This window comes from Lepus europaeus, chromosome 11 (assembly GCF_033115175.1).
Source record: "Lepus europaeus isolate LE1 chromosome 11, mLepTim1.pri, whole genome shotgun sequence".
NCBI lineage: Eukaryota > Metazoa > Chordata > Mammalia > Lagomorpha > Leporidae > Lepus > Lepus europaeus.
The window spans coordinates 85,100,335-85,119,273 of NC_084837.1; the positions used below are offsets into that span (position 1 = coordinate 85,100,335).

Below are 18,939 nucleotides of genomic sequence, written 5' to 3' on the forward strand. Positions count from 1 at the left end.
TAGGGGGCTCTTTATATTTTCTATGAAGGAACACTTTGTCAGATGTATGAACTACAAATAACTACTGTAGTGTCATTTGTCTTTATATTTTTAAATGTCGTTTGATTATCAAATTTCTTCACTTTAATATAGTCTAATTAATTCATTTTTCTTTATGATTTCACTTTTTGTGTTCTGTTTAATAATTACCTGAATTTCAAATTCCAGAAATGTTTTTATCATTCGTGTATTCTGATTTTCTATAATAATCATGTACTGCTTTTGTAATTGTTTAAAAGACAAAAAAGTTTGTTAAATAAAAAAAATACAAAAGCACTTAGTACTTTATAAAATAAGTTAAAACTCAGTGGATTTTGAGGTGTCAAAATTATTCTGAAGAAGAATCAGAAAATGCCCATTGCCTATTGTGTCCACAGATGATGCCTCTTGATAGAAGCCCTCTCTTTGCATAAGGTGCTACCTGAAAGGTCAGCCCGTTTCTTGGGCCAGAGCTGATGGGTCAGAATCAATGCCTTAGCCAGGGACCTGGGTGGGTAGCGTGAAGGTAAGAAGAGAAGGGGGCAGTGGACACACTCTGCCTGAGACCATCGAGAGACAAAGGTGTTGGTGGCAAACGGACCCTGCCAAATCCTGTGCTTTGTTTAGTGGAAATGCTGGGGCTGGGGGGGAACCGTCTCACCACCTTCCCTTGGTCCAGTGGAGGAAGTAGCTCTCCATCAAAGGCCACTCCCTGTACTCGGGCTTTAGACCCCAGTCTACTCTCCTGCCTAAGGACATGTTCCTTTGGTTGAGACCCCTTATCCTGTGTCACCAGCCTCTCTCTCACTTCATCAACACAGATTCACCTTAAAGAAAACACTTCATATTGTCCTGTTTCCTTCCTGCCCCCTTTATTCTACTTCTGAACAAAGCAGAATTTCTCAGAGAGTAGTGTCCTCAAGTTCTGTTCCCACCTCTTTATCTCTCAGACTTTTAGTCCAGTTTGGCATCTTTCTGCTCAGCCACCTTTCTAGAACTGCCGTCAGAAGGGATCTCCACTTTTCCTAATCGAATGGACATTATTCTTCTTTCATCTCAATGGCCTGGCTCCTGCCATCGGAACAGCGCGGTGCGCCGGCCACAGCGCGCTACCGCGGCGGCCATTGGAGGGTGAACCAACGGCAAAAGGAAGACCTTTCTCTCTGTCTCTCTCTCACTGTCCACTCTGCCTGTCAAAAAAAAAAAAAAAAAGTTAAAACATTTTCCTCTTTTGACTTCTTCTGTATCACATTGTCCTGGTTTTTTCCTCACTGCTCCTTTGCGGACACCTGGGCTGGCTTTTCTTCTTTCCAGTAATTCGTAGAAGTTAGGGTTTCTCAGGGCTTCATGCTGACGTCTCCTTTCTCTCTACAGTTGCCCCTGAGTAATCACATCCATGGCCATGGCTTCCAGTTCTGCCTGTAGGCTGCGCTTCTGCATTCCTTTTCTAGCCCAGGCCTCTCTCCGCCCTGTACACGTGTCCAGTGGCTTATCTGACATCTGACTTTTGGCAGATCTCGTGGGCATGTTGCTTTTAACATGTCCCCTTTGGCCTTAATCCCCCACTCATCATTCCATGTGGGATCTTTCCAGCTTGATCTTCTTGTCTTTGTCATCTCATGAAATGGCACCACTGTTTACCCAAGGTTGCTGCTCGTCACGGGGCAGCAGGTCCAATAGAGCTCCTCAGGGCCGGCCTAAGGAGCTCAGGGGCCGAGCGGGATGAGGAGTGTTGGCAGCAATGGAACCACACCAGAGCCAGATCAGTCAACGCCCAGGGCGCAGCCGGGTTCTTGACTTTATTGGGAAGGGAAAAGCTTTTATAGACACAGAAAAGGGGCTGTCCAGGGCACAAGGGAACCGAGCCAACCAGCTGAAAGGTAAGGCAGGACACGAGCCGGGCACGCCCTCAAGGGCCAATCACAGCCAAGGACACATACTGTTCACAAATACGGAAGTCTCCTGTCAGGCTAGGTACCTCCCTCGGGAGCCATCTTGGATTGTTGGAAACGCTGAGTCACTGGAATGTGAAAGTGCGGCAAACTCCAACTTAGCTTAGCAACTTTGTTTCCTTTTCGATTGGAGCCCCCACCCCCACCCCCCTACTCCCCCACCCGCCAGAAATGTGAGAGTCATTCTTGGTTCCTCCCTTTCTCACATTCACTTACCAGCTAGTCCCCAGTTCATATTGCCCACTCTGTCTCCACCACCAGCACTCTGGTCTAAGTGAGCACTCTGTACTCTCATCATCTGCCTGTAAACTGAAGTTTTAGAAATCTGAATCAAGGCATTGGAGTCCCCTACCTAAAGCCCTTCTGTGACCCTGCATTACACTTGAATATAAAATGCATACGCCTCATAAACGTGTTGCTGGTTGGCTCCTGCCCTCCTGTCTGGTTTCTTATCTGCTGCCCCCTCCACTCCTCAGCATCATTAATACCGGCTCGTCTCAGCTCCTCAGCTGCACCAAGCTCTTCATCCTCATCTGGTTCCTCCCCTGGCCTACACAGGGTTGGCTCACTCCTCCTCCTGTATATGTCAGTTAAAATGCCACTTTCTTAGGGCCCTCCTTGGCCACCTGGGTGGATTCACTTGTTCTTACCTTTCCTAGATTCATCACAACTACTATTGTTCTGACCTACCACTCCTCCAATTTGTAATTTTGTTTTCGCTTTCTTTATTGCCTCCCTTCCTTGTATATAAGCTCCATTAGGGTAGCTACCAGCCTTCGCTGTTGCACAATGCAATACCTCTCAGCATTCCATCAGTTTTTTTTTTTTTTTTTTAATAAATAACCTTTTGGAAACCATGGTAATTGTGCAGATGAAAAAGACTGTTGCTCACTGTTCTGTTAAATACTAAAGATTCATACTAAAGTAGCTGGGATTTGTCTCACTTTTTTTTTTTTTTAATTCTAAGAGATAACATAGAAATGAATGTAAGCCAGGGCTAGGCTATGCAGATATGTTCTGTTGGTTCTAATGACTACCCCCCTGGGTTACTGTGTGAATACAGCAGAGCGGGGGCCTGCAGGTAATTGACAGCAACAGCTGTATGTGTCTTTGAGGGTCCTTAACACATGACCAAGTCATCTGTGTGGTGACACCCCCCCCCCCCCAGGTAGTCAAAATATTCCCTGTTTGTTTTTTTTAAACCTTTGGTTATCCCTTATGATAAGCAAGCTGTTATTACCCGAGCTGATTTATTTTTCCTTTGCAGACCTTCCTAAGTCCTCATTATGGAATAAATCTGCTGTCGGCATATATAATAATGGTGCTCATGGGCATCTGGGCGTTTTTTGTTGCTGGAGGCAGCTGCCGAAGCCTGAAACTCTGCCTGCTTTGCCAAGACAAGGACTTCCTTCTTTTCAACCAGCGTTCCAGATAACCTCCAGAAACCAGCCTTTCCCAAGCAGCAGGCTGCATCCTTAGAGGAAGCACAATTGTGCCTTTTCCTAAAAATTCCTGATTTTCTGATGGGATTTAGAAAATCCTGTCCAGATACAAATCCCACTCACTTGGCTTTCACGGAACAGCTTTCTGAAAGGGTTCATCAGTGGTGCACCTCCTAGCCGCACGTTAGAATCACCTGTGGAGAATAAGAGTGCTGATCCTGGGCTCCCCTCCAGGTTTAGTTGGCCCACGTGATTGTGACGTGCAGCAGGCTGAGCACCACTGGTGAACAAGTGAGAGCTTCCTGAGAACACCGTACCTGAGTGAGAACGGAACGCCAGCTGTGATGTAACTCGGTCTCCTGGAGCGGAGTGAGCAGGCGTCTGGATGCTAACTCCTGGTCAGCCGTTCTCTCTCTAAGTTCTGGAGTCCCCAGAGGGGAAAGGGCTGGGACCTCTGTGAGCCGTCTTCATGTACGTCCCTAGTGCTGCCACGGGAAAACACGCTGGGCTGTGCTTCCAAGTGCAGGGAGAAATGCCGATTAGCTATGACGGGTTAGCCAAAGTAAGACCTGATTAGTGAGCCATGTTCTTCAGGGTTTCCATTCTAGGATTTGCTTTGTGAGATACTGCATTATTTTAAAGTATAGATCCACTTCCTTAAAAAAAAAAGTTATTTCTGACTTCTTTGGGAAGATATTATAAAACCAAGAATTTTTGTGCCGCATCTGTGAGCGTTTTCTAGGTTCAGAGCTTTTCGCAGACTCTTTCCCCAAGGCCGAGGGCTGAGTGTTTAGTCCGAGTGCTCGCTGCTGGGCTGGCTGAGGTGAAGCTCGTTGTTTGTCTCTGAGCAGCTTGCAGAGAGCCCAGTGGTGTCCTTGTGACAGGCTGTCCTGGAGCTGGGGGAAGTGTGACCCGAAGCAGGAGGCTTGTTGCCACAGGGGTGGTGTTGACACTTTCATGTGCTCCTCTGGTACTAAGTAGCACTGCATCCAGATGGTAGAGCATCATATTGGAAATAGAACTTGAGCTATCAAATCTCATGCTATTACATAACCCATGTACTTTCGATCCAGTAAATATATTTGGGTTTTGGTCACAGATACAGCATTCCCTTTGTAGGAATATCCAAGGTGTTTGTTGAGCTTCTAAACAACCCTTTTGAATTCCTTTATAAGAAGAAGTGCCAGTGAATCATGCCTTTGCTAGTAGAAGCTGTTCCTAGTTGATGTCTTGTAGGGAGCTGATAATGTGGAATGAAATTACCAGTACCTTAAAGTGATACCTCAGTGAATGCCATTGGTGTGAGAGAACATCCTAAAGAAATAGGAGCAGCAGTGACGACTCAACAGTGATGTGACAGATGATGGAATTGGCAGTACTCTGGAGGGGAAGTACATGCTTAAAACAGAGACATAGCCCAGTACTGTGGGCTAGCTAAGAGCAGAGTGTTACACGTGAACTAGACCTTTCTCAGTGTCCGTGAAACATCCTTTTCTTGTGTTTACAATGTTGGAATATCTCAATCTAGAGATTCCAGAAAGAAGGGCTTCTAGCAAGGCCGGGCAGTCATAATCGATTGCAGTGATTCCCCCAAAGTTTACTTCAGCACTAATACCAGTGCTTCTGCTGAAGTTTGCAGTTTTCCAACTTTTTATGATATTTTCCTTGGACTGTAAAAGCAAAGGACATAAAATCTGAACAGTGAAACTTACTGTGCAGAATCGAGGAGAAAAAGATACCATCAAACAGATGTATTCCTATGAGAACATGGTATTCTTTGACGAACAGAATAAGAAAAATACACAGTTGATTGTTCATATTGTCTCACAATATCTTAGTGGATATTCTAAAATATTTGCTGATCTATAAAGTATAGAAATCTGAGAATATTAATACCACTCATGTTTGAGCTGTGAGGGTTTTCTCTACACTAATCAGTATCAAAGTAGCTGGGATATTGTAAAATCTCATTTTAAAAACTCAGAAGAAAATGTGTTTTTGATGGTGACACTGTTGTCTTAGTTCAGGAAATTATTTAATAAGACTTACTTGCCTATGAATGAAGGAACTTTTGGAACCTTGATATTTTTTAGAATATGAGTATGGCCATAGCTTAGGCACTATTGTTGCAAATTGCCTTGCTTTGCCTAATGCAAAGGAAACCCAGAGAAAAGGTGTAGTCTTCCTCTGTTGCGTGGATATATTGAAATATGCTTTTCTTCGCATTTGTTGTCTGTAATGAGCATTCTAAGCTCTAACAATACGTGGAGAAGCTGGTGTTGATGTTGTGTGCTTTCCTCCACTCAGAATTCTCTGTTTGCAGGGAAGTGTGGATATAGCTACAGTGGATTTCAGAATTGTGAAATTCTTGCAGTGCTTGTTTATGCTGCCATGTGAATAACAGACTGCTTTTGTTGTGCTCAGTATGAGCTGTACTTATTTGTAATTCATCGGAATTAGTAATCATAACTGGAGAAGTCTTGTAGCCTCCTTCCTGGCCTGCCTGGCTGGGAATAGGGTAGCGGCGCCTCTGGTGGTGTCTTTCGGGAAGCCTGTCTGAACAGACGTAGAGATGGTACCTGCAGACTGCATGGTAAGTGGTCTTTTTTCGCGGTGCTGGTATTTCCTCTCAAGTACATTTCAGTGTTTGCTGTGGGTGGCAGATTCACATCAGAGATGCTAGGTGTTCTTGGCTATAGAGCAGGTGCAGTGTAAGCTTCCTCTTACCTGGTATTTTCCCAGTTCCCCTCAGCTCAGCCCCAAAATAGGCATTAGCATTGGGATGGGCCTGAGGGTTGCTGCTGACCACCCAGGGTGGCAACCTGCCAGGAACACCTGTGGCCTGCCCGGTAGGAAGAGTGTTTTGAGGGCATTGATTCTTTTGTTAGCTAAGTTTTTTCTGGGCTACACCATTTCCCAGTCCAGGTAGATACGGTAGATGTCACACAAAGCAGTTTTAAAGCACTTGGCTTTGAGCATTTTGTTTGTGATTGCCGTGTTTACATTTGCCATTTAATAAGAAGTTTCACTTCATTCTATTAAATTTTAGTGTTTAGAAGAGGTGGATACCATCTCTATGTAAAATATGTATAATCTTATGTAAGTTGTGTTTACATACTTGGCAATATCAGACCTTGTATTTGATATATAATGCAGCATACTCTTTCCAGACCTGTATTTTTTAGTGAACAATAAAAGATTGTTTGGCTCTACTCGTTTCCCATGTTTCCTCTTTTTTGGAATAGGTATCCTTTAATAATCTGTACTGTAGTTTTTGTCTCCTATAAAATTTGATTGTTCACTTGGTTGTTTACTGCTGATCAATCCTGAGATTTAAAATTCCTAAGGCCTGTTGGATATCTATATTTAGAAACTGATGTTGGCTGGCTCTGTGGCTCAATAGGCTAATCCTCCATCTGCAGCACCGGCACACCAGGTTCTAGTCCCAGTCAGGGCGCCGGATTCTGTCCCAGTTGCCCCTCTTCCAGGCCAGCTCTCTGCTGTGGCCCGGGAGTGCAGTGGAGGATGGCCCAAGTGCTTGGGCCCTGCACCCTATGGGAGACAAGGAGAAGCACCTGGCTCCTGGCTTCGGATCAGCGCGGTGCGCCGACCGCAGCGGCCATTGGAGGGTGAACCAATGGTAAAGGAAGCCCTTTCTCTCTGTCTCTCTCTCACTGTCCACTCTACCTGTTAAAAAAAAAAAAAAAGAAACTGGTGTAAAGAAATTCCTTGAGGTATCTTAAGCTAAGCAGGAAAGTCCTCAAATATCTAGAACCTCACTTTGAAACACCTGCAGTAATTGTAAAATAGGAACCTTATAAAACATCACATAATATTGGCCAAAGGTTGGAATAGGTACAGAGAAGATGCCTTTTTATTATTTATTTATTTATTTATTTTGACAGGCAGAGTTAGACAGTGAGAGACAGAGAGAAAGGTCTTCCTTCCATTGGTTCACCCCCAAGATGGCCGCCACGGCCGGCACACTGTGCCGATCCAAAGCCAGGAGCCAGGTGCTTCCTCCTGGTCTCCCATGCGGGTGCAGGGCCCAAGCACTTGGGCCATCCTCCACTGCCTTCCCCGGGCCACAACAAAGAGCTAGACTGGAAGAGGGGCAACTGGGACAGAACCAGCGCCCCAACCGGGACTAGAACCCGAAGTACCAGTGCCGCAGGCAGAGGATTAGCCTAGTGAGCCATGGTGCCGGCCAAAGATACCTTTTTTAAAAAAAAATATTTATTATTTGAAAAGCAGAGTTATAGAGAGGCAGAGGCAGAGAAAGAGAGGTGTTCCATGCACTGGTTCACTTCCTAAATGGCCACAACGGCCAGAGCTGGGCTGATCGGAAGCCAGGAGCTAGGAGCTGCTTCCAGGTCTCACATGCGGGTGCAGGGACCCAAGCAATTGGACCATCTTCTGCTGCTTTCCCAGGCCACAACAGAGAGCTGGATCAGAAGTGGAGCAGTAAGGACACAAACCGGCACTCATACAAGATGCTGATGTCTCACACAGTAGCTCAACCTGCAGTGGCACAGTGCTGGCCACCCAAATTATGTGAATACAAAAATATACACACACATAAAGTCTTGAAAGTTGTTAGCAATGACTATTTTGGGAATTTGGATCATGGGAACTTTCTGCTTTATACATAATTCTTTGTATTTTTTAGAAAATGGGCACAATTAATTTAGGTAACCAGAAACATAATCTAAGTACTTCCATGCTCTCCTTATCCTTGGTAGAAAGTGTTTATCTGTCAGAGTCACTTACAGTGTGTTTCCAGCAACTTTGTCCTGCCTCATCTCCTTCCCCCACCCTTCCTGGACATTCTCAAACATCCCCAAGGCTCTTTTATATAGGTGCACCATGGACTCTCACACCTCCACTTTTTTTTTTTCACTTTTTATTTGAGAGAGAAAAAGAGCTTGCTCCCCTCCATTGGTTCACTCCTCAGTCGCCCACAACAGCTGGGGGATGCTGCCACAATCCAGAACTCCATCCCAGTCTTCCACCTAGGCTGTGGGAACCTAACTACGTGAGTCATTATTGCTGCCCCACCAAGGTCTGCTTGAACAAGAAGCTGGAATTGGGAGCTGGAACTGGGACTCAAACCCAAGCACTCCAACATGGGATGTGGGCATTTCAACCAGTACCTCAACCACTAGGCTAAATGCCCACCCCTACTTCCATATTCTTATTTTTGCTCCAATAGGCCTGTTCAATGTCATTTCCTTTTTGAGGTCTTTCCTGAATCTATTATACTCAGAAAAGTGAGTGGCTTTCTCTGCTGTGATCCCATACACTTTTTTTTTTTAAATTAAGGAATCATTTACATTCAACAAAATGAACAGCTTCAAATTGTACAGTTGGATGAGTTTTAACAAATGTATACACCTGTGTAACTTTAATCCCAATCGATAAATAGAATGTTTCCTTCCCCCTTGGTGGTTCCCTCATGTTCCTTTTCAGTCAGCCCACACTGCCCTCCACAGAGGCCGCTGCTAGTTCCCACCTCTATCATCAGAGGTTGATTTTGCTTGCTTCAGACCTTGAAATAACATGAAATGCACACGTTTGTGTCTGGCTTCTGTCTCTTAATGTAATTTTCTGAGATTTGTCCCATTTTTGTGTGTATTAATAGCTTGTAACTTTTCATTGCTCAATAATGTTACATTTTATGGATAGACAATAGTTTGGCTAGCTATTCTTCCATTGATGGACACATGGCAATCCAAACATGCTTCTGTCCTGTATGTTATGGTTAGTGGCTTCCTGGGAGCTCACAGAATAAAGGGATCCTGTCTACATCCTGCTTCAATCCCCACCATTTAGCAAATAGTAGTTGTTTATTAAATATTTGCTTATGAATGAAGCAGCATGACAAAGTCAGTTGTTAATTACTTTGAAGGCAGATTAATCCAAGATTTCACTCAGTGGTTCAGAGAGTGTAACAAGCTCCTTAAACCACGCTTATTAATGACTGCATGGTCCTCCATGGAAAGGATATACCATATTCAGGGAAACTTTCCTCATGTTTCTATGGGTGTGGTTGGGAAGGAGAGACCCTAACATGTGTGAGATCTGTTGGATGCCTAGGTAGCTCAGGAAACAGGTTTCAGCAGATGAGCTAATTAGGGACATTATCCACCTTGCCAGAATAGTGTATGCTCCTTCCAGAGAATGTTGGTTCACTGTGTCATCACCAGCACAGAGCTGCTGTAGATGTCCCAGTCTGCCCTTGAACCCATGAGCCCTGTGCTCTTTGTCTTCATTGTGTGTAATAAAATAAGAATATTTGAAATGAGTGAACTCAAGTAGAAAGAATGACTTTGACTTACACTGTCAGTGTTATGGCTGATCATTTGAATAGAGATCACATCCCTTCCCCACCCATAAGGAAAGCCTTAGAGGAATATGTGTTCACCCTGGACAAGCTTTGCCTTCTGAATAGGCCACATGGAGATGCCGGGATGAAACCAGGTATCACTGGCTCTGTGAAGTTTTGTTGTGCTTTGTTTACAGATTTATGGAGGTATAATGGGTAACAAGATAAATCGCACATATTTAAAGTGTAAAACATGAACAGTTTTGACATGTGGAAGCCATCACCGCAGGCAGGAGTTTAATGAACACAGCCATCACCTCAACCGTGACCCATCTATCTTTGTCCTCTCTCCACCCCCCATCTCATTCATCCCTAGGCAACCATGGATCTGTTTTCTGTCATGACGGTTTGCTTTGCATTTTTAAGAATTTTTCATTTTATTTATTTATTTTATTTTATTTTTTTGACAGGCCGAGTGGACAGTGAGAGAGAGAGAGAGAGAAAAGTCTTCCTTTTTGCCATTGGTTCACCCTCCAATGGCCGGCCGCTGCAGCCAGCGCACCGTGCTGATCCGAAACCAGGAGCCAGGTGCTTCTCCTGGTCTCCCATGGGGTGCAGGGCCCAAGCACTTGGGCCATCCTCCACTGCACTCCCTGGCCACAGCACAAAGCTGGCCTGGAAGGGGGGCAACTGGGACAGAATCTGGCGCCCCGACCGGGACTAGAACCTGTGGTGCCGGCGCCAAAAGGCGGAGGATTAGCCTATTGAGCCACGGCGCCAGCCCAGAATTTTTCATTTTAAAAAGAACCTATACATGAGCATTTTCCAGAAAGCGTGTGGGAAAATGAGTTTATTTTGGTGCAAAAAAAAAATTGTAGAAATCCCTGTGAAGGTTTTTCACTCAACAGGTTCCCATGAACTCTTTGAAGCTCTCTCATCTATTTGCTGCGTGTGTGTGTCTGTGTGTGTATTCCTTTTCTGCAGTTCAGCCTTAGGAAAAGAAAAACCTCAGTGAATGTGTTTCTGGGAATTTAGTTTGCTGAAAGAAAAGGGGCCAGTAACGTCCCAGGAACTGAGCCCACTCCTCTGTCCGACTGCCATTGGCAATGCTTGTCACCTTTTCCAGAGCCCAGGTCAGAGTTTGATGCCACCGGGCAGATTGGAGGTGGGAGGTTCTTGTTGACTTTCTGGAAATTGTCCGCGTGAATGCTTTTAGTGCCTTCAGCATCTAGGGTTTTATGAGGTTCCTGCGCAGTTGGCATGAGGGTAGTAAATTCTCTGACGAGGTGTTTCCATGACACTGGAGCCATGGAGTGTGGGTGGTCTTCGCGCTGTAGGAACTTGGCTGAGCTGCTGGTCAGAGCCCTTGTTCCCTGCAGAAGATTTGGGGGCGGCCGGGGGCTGCTGCGCTATGGAGTGAAATGTGCGTTGGAGTGGTCGCACAGGTGTGTAACCGGCATTACTGAATGTCTGCTTGACCTCCCGTCAGAAGGATACCCTGGCCCTGCTGCAGTAATGTTTTATGGTGAATTATTCAGAATACTCTGGCTCTTACCTCTGCCCTGTCTCACCTCTGCCCTGTCACTCTGTCATGAAGGGGTGTGGGCAGTGCGCAGTCTCCCCTGTGGTGTCGCCTCACAGCTTCCTCTCACACCCTGCAGCAGCTCTGTCCCAGTCGGAGGATCACGTGCCCCCTGCCAGGCGGCCTCCAGTGCGGGTGGCGACACTGAGGCGCCCTGCCCTGCAGGGTGTGGATGCTCTGGGGCCATGCCACCACTTCCCAGAAGGCAGGGACCTTCTCTCTGCAGTTTGAAGGGAGGCCACTAGTTGTAAGGTGGGGGGGCAGGCAGAGCTGACAGTGCCAGCACTGGCTTGGATTTCAGACCTGCTGATTTTGCCAGAACAGAGCCCCATCAGGCGGGAATCCTACGGCTCCAAGGAGAAAGAAGAGTGTGTGTGTGTGTGTGTGTTCCCAGCACCTGGCAAGGTCTTTCTGTGGGTAACACCTGCTCATATGCCTACAGCCCAGCACTGGGAAGCCCCAGTTCCATTACCTCTGGGTGCTTGGACCTTGGGGTGGCACAAGGTGGGAGGCTGAGAAGCCCCCACAGCAGTTGCAGGGGGAAGAGGCGGGAAGAGACCAGGGGTCCAAGGTCCTCTGGCCCGTTCATGCTGGCTTGTTTGCCCTTCTGCCCTCTGCCTCCCTCCTGACCTCTTCTCTCATGCTCTGTCTCCCAATCTTCATTCCTCATCACTCAGCCTTTTCTTCCGGGGTTTTACTGACGTGACCCCTCCCAATGGATATCTCATGGTGCTTCACATCTACCTGGTCTGCTATGGTGGCCGTCAGCCACGTGTGGCTAAGGAGCGCTTGGAATGTGGGGGTGAAACTGAGAAACTCAATCTGTTTTGTTTTAATACATTTAAATTTCAAAGCTGATAATTTATTCGGTTATTTGGAAAACTTGAAGTGTGTTTGGAACAACTTGGATATGCAAAGCTGCTTTTTCAACTCTTAGCTTTATGAAATCTAAATACAGATCAAATATTTACAAGGCAACTTTAGCATCTGAATTGAGATGTGTTGTAAGTGTAAAATACACACCAGATTTCAAAGATTTACTGTGGAAAAGCTAAAATGGTACACATTAAAATTCTGATAACATGCTGAAATTACAGTATTTTAGATCCAGTCAGTTATATGAAATATATTAAAATAACATCACTGGTTTATCTGTTTTTGGAGTGGCTACTAGAAAGTTGAAAATTTTCTGTGTCTTGCATTATATTTTGTTATTCTTCCCTTGCTCTAAATTGTCAATTGAGCTCTCTTTACAGGAGGTAAAGGCTAAGCTGAGGCTAAGTTGTTTTTAAAAAATATTTATTTTATTCATTTGAAAGACAGAGTGACAGAGAGGTAGAGAGAGAGAGGTCTTCCATCTGCTGGTTCACTCCCCAGATGGCCGGAGCTGTGCCAAACCAAAGCCTGGAGCCAGGAGCTTCTTCCGTGTCTCCCACGTGGGTGCAGGGGCCCAAGGACTTGGGCCATCTTCTACTGCTATCCCAGGCCATGACAGAGAGCTGGATCAGAAGAGGAGCTGCCGGAACTCAAACCGGCGCCCATATGGGATGCCGTTGCTTCAGGCCAGGGTGTTAACCTGCTATACCACAGCGCCAGCCCTGAGGCTAAGTCTTTGAACTTGAGTTTAGGGAATTGAGGGAAGACTGCAGGGAGAGAAGGGTGATGCTCATTGCTTTCTCCAGCAAGGACTCCCCCTGCCCCCCCCCCCCATACACACAGCTGGGATGGGAACAAGTCCAAGTCTGAGTTTCAGAGGACCTTCATCTTGCTCCTTGCCTGTTCTCATCCCTGTAGGGGACAGTGACCCCTGGAAAGATGCTAAGGAGGGAGCACAAAAAATCCTTGAGTTCCAACCCAGAGACTATCAACCTGGAGGGTTTCTATCCCACAGCTGTGCCAGCTGCTCCGTCACCCACTGGAGCAGAACTGCCCTTGAACCGTTCACCTGCCTCAGTCCTAGGGTGATTGAGAAGTGGAAATGGGAGGCTTTTCTAGACAACCATGGTGCTGATTTGTCACCTTTACAGAGCTGCCTCGTGTAGCAAAGCAGACGTGAAGTCCAAAGCTGGGATTCTATGAAGGGGAATAGTATGTTATGCTAGAAGGATCCAAGATCGGAAGAGGTGACTGAGAGTGGCTGCCTGCCTGCTAGTTACAACACTCTCAGGAGTGAGGAGAGACACAGGACCCGGTCCCTGTATTTACATCCCTTTGGTTAGGAACATCCCTGTCTTTTCCACCCATTGCTCCCATCTGACTTAGTCTTCAAGGCCCAGCTCAGACCACCCTCCTCCCTGAGCCTTCCCCTGGTAACTCCAGACTTTGCAGCTCCACCAGCTAAGCAGCTGTGTGACCTGGGGCTGCTCACTAGCAGAGTGAGTGAGTCAGTTGGTGTGTTTTCCTCACTGGAGACAGATTCTGAGACCTGGATACAAATGATGGGACCGTTTGTTCTGATACCTTTTGCAAATTGTAGTGCCTTAACCTCTCCTCCAAAGCAATCAGTTGGATGTGAAAAACATTTTATTTATCTTTTTTTTTTATATATTTACAGTGTATCTTGATTACAATCATTCTGACAATAAATACAGACTTACTGGACAGACTGTCAGCACAGGGCCCGAGGGGTGGTCAGGAGACTGTGAAAGGGAGAATTTAGGGTTTGAACTGGATATGATATCACTGGATCAGTGCACCAAATCCTAGAGTCATCCACTCAAGATGAAGATACAGATTTTTACTACTTTTACCAGAGGATACTAAAGAAATAGAACAGAGACTTGAAGCCTTATTAGTGAGAGGCAAATGAAAGACCAGAAAAGCCAGGCCTTCCATACCTCTTGTCCCATCCTGTGGTTTGTTTTAGCTATGTCTCCACCTGCCATGTGCCCCAGCACAGCACCCACCCAGCCACCCCCCTCTTTTTTAGATTTATTTATTTATTTATTTATTTGAAAGCAAAGTTACAGAGAAGTGGAAGCAGAGAGAGAGGGGGAGAGAGAGAGAGAAAGAGAGAAAGGGAGGTGGGGGAGAGGTCTTCCTTCCACTGGTCAACTCCTGAATTGGCCACAACGGCCAGAACTATGCAGATCCAAAGCCAGGAGCTTCTTCCAGGTCTCCCAGATGGATGCAGGGACCCAAGGACTTGGGCCATCTTCTACTGCTTTCCCAGGCCATAGCAGAAGTGGAGCAGCCGGGACTCGAACTGGTGCCCATATGGGATACCAGCACTGCAGACAGCAGCTTTACCCGCTACACCACAGCGCCGGCCCCAACCGGCCCTTTTTGTCTCAGGCAGGAGACCCAAGAGCCTGGCCTGTGCTGACAGCAAAGAGGGAAAGAGAAATGCCACTGTGTTTCTACTTAGTAAATTAGTCTCTCCGTGAGCAGCCCTGTGCCAGGCACAGTCATCTCTCTGTTCTCTCATCCTCAGAGTTTCCTGAAGTGGTCTTGATTGGCCACCATGGGCCAAGGCAGAAACCACGGAATCCACATGGCGTGGTCACAATACCTTCCCTGCTGTGATCAGATGATGCATCGCGTGTGCTAATGGCAAAGCCGCGGCACCACCATTGGCTCCGAGGCTGTCAGACATCTGGTGTACAGACACACAGACTGAAAGACACGAAACGTTGTGATGATGGAGAGAATCTCTAAAGTCAGAGGGAAGAGTAGAGGGAAACTGTATAAAGAGACCTGTGCTTTAAAAGGACATTCCATGCTGTCGAAAGGAGCTGGGACTCAGCACTCTCTGGAAACAGCCAGGAGCTAGCAGTAGGGGCTTGGTGACTGCGACCCCTTCTCTGTTGTGGAACTAACTGACCTCCACTTCCATGGCAGGACAACGAGGAAGGAGTTAAGGCTTCTCTAAAACTGTGGCTTGGGGGAGGAATATGGAGACTTAGTAATGTTCCAGTATCTTTGGTCCCTCAATACGACAACAGTACCAACCCCTGTACAGATAACGTTTGGCCTTTAGAGCCTGAAAATATATTTTAACTTAACACAATGTGATATCCTCAAAGTCGGGAGTAGATCAGACCCAATCCCAGGTTGGCAGAAGGGACACTCAGAAGTGGGATTTGGGTAGGAGGTGGAGCGCTACAGTCATTTTGCTTTTGTCTATTCTAGACTCAAAAGCAGACTGGGTCACCTCAGAACTCCGTGTCTGCTCTAGAGAAAGAAAACACATTTTCAAGGAACAGTCAAACTATTTATGAGATCTGTACAGTATAAAAACAATCAGGAGGTTGGATTTGGACTAGTATTCTGCCTGCACGTTGTGGCTTGATAAACAACTTGTGGTTCCAATTCAGACTCCAAAGTGAGAGTCTCCCAGACCACCCCCACCTTCTCACCTTCCCTCCAACTCCTTGTCTCTGTGGGTGTCTCTCTCCCCTCACCTCCATAAAAAGAAAAAAAAGGAACTTGAAACTCTTTCTCTAGGTCCATTCAGTGTCTGTGACCCAAAGGGCAGGACTGTGAAAAGCGCCCCTAATATATTACAAACTGTATCTCTTGTTTTCCTTTCCAAGAAGTTGGCCCTTCCCGTCTCAACTGTTCCCCTACAATTGTGAGGTCAGACTGAAGGTTTTGTCACAGGGGGAAATCAGCCAGCAACAGCTCTTCCTCCCCCGAGGAAAAAAACTGAGTTTCAAAAGCAAAACACAAGCAGAGAGTACACATTCTAGTCTGGAAGCTTGGAGAATGAGCAGAATTTCCAAGACACTTGAGAGCACGCGTGACTGAAGCCCTGGGTGGACATGTTTTCCAGCCAGAATCCAGACTCCTGACCCATCTCACACAGAAACAGCCCATAGCTCAGAGCTCCAGCCTCCTGACCCAGGCATTCAGCCCACCCATGGATCACATCACTCTGACGGTGGCCCCAGAGTGCTGGGGGAGCTGGAGGTCCCCCAGGCATCTGAGTGTTTGCAGATTGAGCTCAGAGAACACCTTGGGGCATTCTGAGTGTCGAGAGAGCCACAGCTGGGTGGTGTCCAAAGCCAGGTCCTTCTTTACACGTCTGAGAGAGCCCTGACCTTCAGGCGTGGGCCTCGGTCTCCATCTTGATGGCTGGTTTGTAAATGACCCCCTTGTTGTCACCTTTTTTGCTACTGGAACAGTAAGAACACACAAGTGTTAGTGGCGGAGGAGAGAGCGATCCAGGAGAGCAGCCCGACTCAGCTATGCAGTGAGAGAAGTTTCAGAAGTCAGCTTCCTCTCTCCGATCCTTTCCCCACTCCTGTTGGCCGTGGGAGTGGATGCCCCCAAACCAACCATCGACCCAAACAGAACCTATTCATCTCCCAGCTGTCCTTCCTCTCCCTGACCTGCATTTGGCAGAAGGTCTCACTATCACCCCTAATTTAAACCTTTGATTCCGTAACTGCTAACAACCTGTTTATTTTTTCACACCAGGAGAAGTAAATTGGGTTTTAGGAAAAATCTGAGAATTGATCATAGAATCATGGGCAAAAGATCACTAGCTAATGTCAATGAGAGATCAGATTTTTCTTCAATTTTTGTTTTTGAGGTTTTGTTTGTTTTGGTGAGAGGGAGATTTGTAAAAGAAAAGATGTAATCTTAGTAAGGGGCAGATGTTTGGTGTAGCAGTTAAGATGCTGCTAAGAACATTCACATCCCATATGAGAGTGTGAGTTCAGGTCCCAGCTCTGCTTCCACTTCTAGCTTCCAGCTCATGTGCACTCCGGGAAATGAGTAGTTGGGTCTCCACCAGCCACATAGGAGAACCAAACTGAGTTCTAGTCTCCTGGCTTAGGGGTGGCAGACATTTAGGGAGTGAATAAGCAAGTTGAAGATCTTTGTCTGTCTCTCTCAAATTAAAAAAAAAAATCATAGTAAGAAGATAAGCCCCAAACTGAGAGCCTTGTCCAGTGTCACAAAGTTAATCAGCAGGGGCAGCAAGGCCGGCACACAGACTTCCAAACCTGAGCACGGTGATCCATGAATGGCCAGTGTCTCATCCAGAGCAGGCCTGAGGCACTGGTGTTTCGGGAACAGTGTTCCTGGGATAAGTGTTGGTTCAGGGGGCAGGGATCCTGTCTTCTGCAAGCTGCCTTCTCAGACTAATCCTCACAGACACATGAGCCACTCACTCCCATTCCGAACCCAAACCAACTCACCCCTTTTTCCTTCTGAAAAACCAAATGGACACTGCCAGGACAATGCAGATGCCAAGAACGCCGGCCAGGGCCACCGAGAGGATGATGCCTGGTGAAGAGGCAGTGGGCACACGTTACTTCCCTGCCTCCCCTCCATCTCGTGCCACGGCACACAGGTGTGAAATCACGTTCCAGCTGCAGAATCATCTTCAGAAACGTGTCATCTCCCCGTCCCTGTGCTCAGATTCTGGTCTGGCTGGGGCACTGAGAGGGGCCGTTTGTAAACGGTAGTGGTTGCCCAGTAGGGGTTCTCCAACTTACACAAAGATCATGTGAAGAGCTTATTCAAAATGTAGATTTCTCTTTCAGTCCAACTCTCAGAGGCTCGATTCAGTCTGGCATGGGGCCCAGGCATCTGCGTTTCACCAAACACTTCTAGCTGATGCCAGTGCACATGGTCCATGAACCACACTTTGAGCAACCCTGGGCTACAGAGTGAGAATCCACTCTGTCTTCACCTGCTGACTTTAAGGCCCATTGGGATGTCTGTCAGTTTCGCCCCCAAGTTCCATTGCCGAGTCTTAAGCGAGCCCAAACAACCCAGCCCATTGCCGAGGTCACATGGCCGTTCACCTGACCTCCACACTGGGTTCAGGGCCGTTCTCAGCCAGTGGCCTCTCACCGTGACCACAGAAGTCTGAGGTAGGCTCTTTGATTGTACACATGCAGTCAAGTGATTAGGTCTTTCATTGGAGGAGCATTTGATTGGCAGTTCATCTTTGATTTAGAGAGCAACTTGAGAGTAAGACCCAGAGCGAGGAGGGAGCCAGGAACCACAGCGACAGCACAGAGAGGCAGAGGAGGTGGGCTGGAAGCATCGGAGGCCCAGATCACACTGAGAATCTCAGTCACCCGTGTAGCATGCACGGCCGGCGCCGGCCACATACCCACACTCAGTCCCGTGCCGGTAAGGATTTGCACTTGAAGAGGGGGAGAAAAAAATCAGAAGTTAATCCACAGTCGAACAGCGCTGCATTGGACTGCTGTGTTGAGAAGCGCTCTTGGAGATACAAGACTTAGGCTTCTAGGGGTGCTCACTCTTGGCTCAGGTCACTGCCCGATAGAGGGGAGGGGGTGCCTACCTAGGGCACTCATCCTGTGGTCCCTCCCTCCTCTGTTCCTGCATCACAGCAGTCCCTTCATAGTCAAGACTTCCGTTTTAAATGCAGTATGGCCAGGGGAGGGAAGATAAGAATCAGAACCCACCTGCAGGCTACTGTCTGCTTCTGGGACCTGCCCCCCTTCCCCGCCAGGAACCTGCCACCAGATTCCCCCAGCCCTGCCCCGCCTGTTACAGTTTGCTTCTAATTCTGCTTTGGTTCTGCTGGACCCAGCTGTCCATTGTGCCCTTCTCTGATACATGGAATCAGATGACAGTTTCTCCCAGCAAGTTACTGTTGGGGAATGAATGGGGTGAGTTAGGACTCCTTGGTGG

At 47.0% G+C, this 18,939-nt stretch overlaps 2 protein-coding genes across 4 annotated transcripts in view; one reads left to right on the forward strand and one right to left on the reverse strand.

The window, feature by feature from the left end:
* APH1B (aph-1 homolog B, gamma-secretase subunit) overlaps positions 1–18,939 on the forward strand; it is an 85,815-nt gene that overhangs the window by 38,363 nt on the left and 28,513 nt on the right. Inside the window, exon 6 of one of the 3 annotated variants that reach the window (XM_062206091.1) lies at positions 14,753–15,136. The exons of 1 other annotated variant lie outside the window; for it this stretch is intronic. In XM_062206091.1, coding sequence (XP_062062075.1) covers positions 14,753–14,773 — 21 coding nt within the window. In that variant the 3' untranslated portion in view covers positions 14,774–15,136. Of the gene's footprint in view, positions 1–3,237; positions 6,610–14,752; positions 15,137–18,939 lie in introns of those variants that run through there. One more of the 3 variants, XM_062206088.1, reaches the window with a different exon arrangement.
* CA12 (carbonic anhydrase 12) overlaps positions 13,879–18,939 on the reverse strand; it is a 48,562-nt gene continuing 43,501 nt past the window's right edge. The window contains exons 9-11 of the mRNA XM_062206087.1: positions 18,392–18,424; positions 17,466–17,553; positions 13,879–16,436 (exon numbers count right to left, since the gene is read on the reverse strand). Coding sequence (XP_062062071.1) covers positions 16,364–16,436; positions 17,466–17,553; positions 18,392–18,424 — 194 coding nt within the window. The 3' untranslated portion in view covers positions 13,879–16,363. The remainder of the gene's footprint in view (positions 16,437–17,465; positions 17,554–18,391; positions 18,425–18,939) is intronic.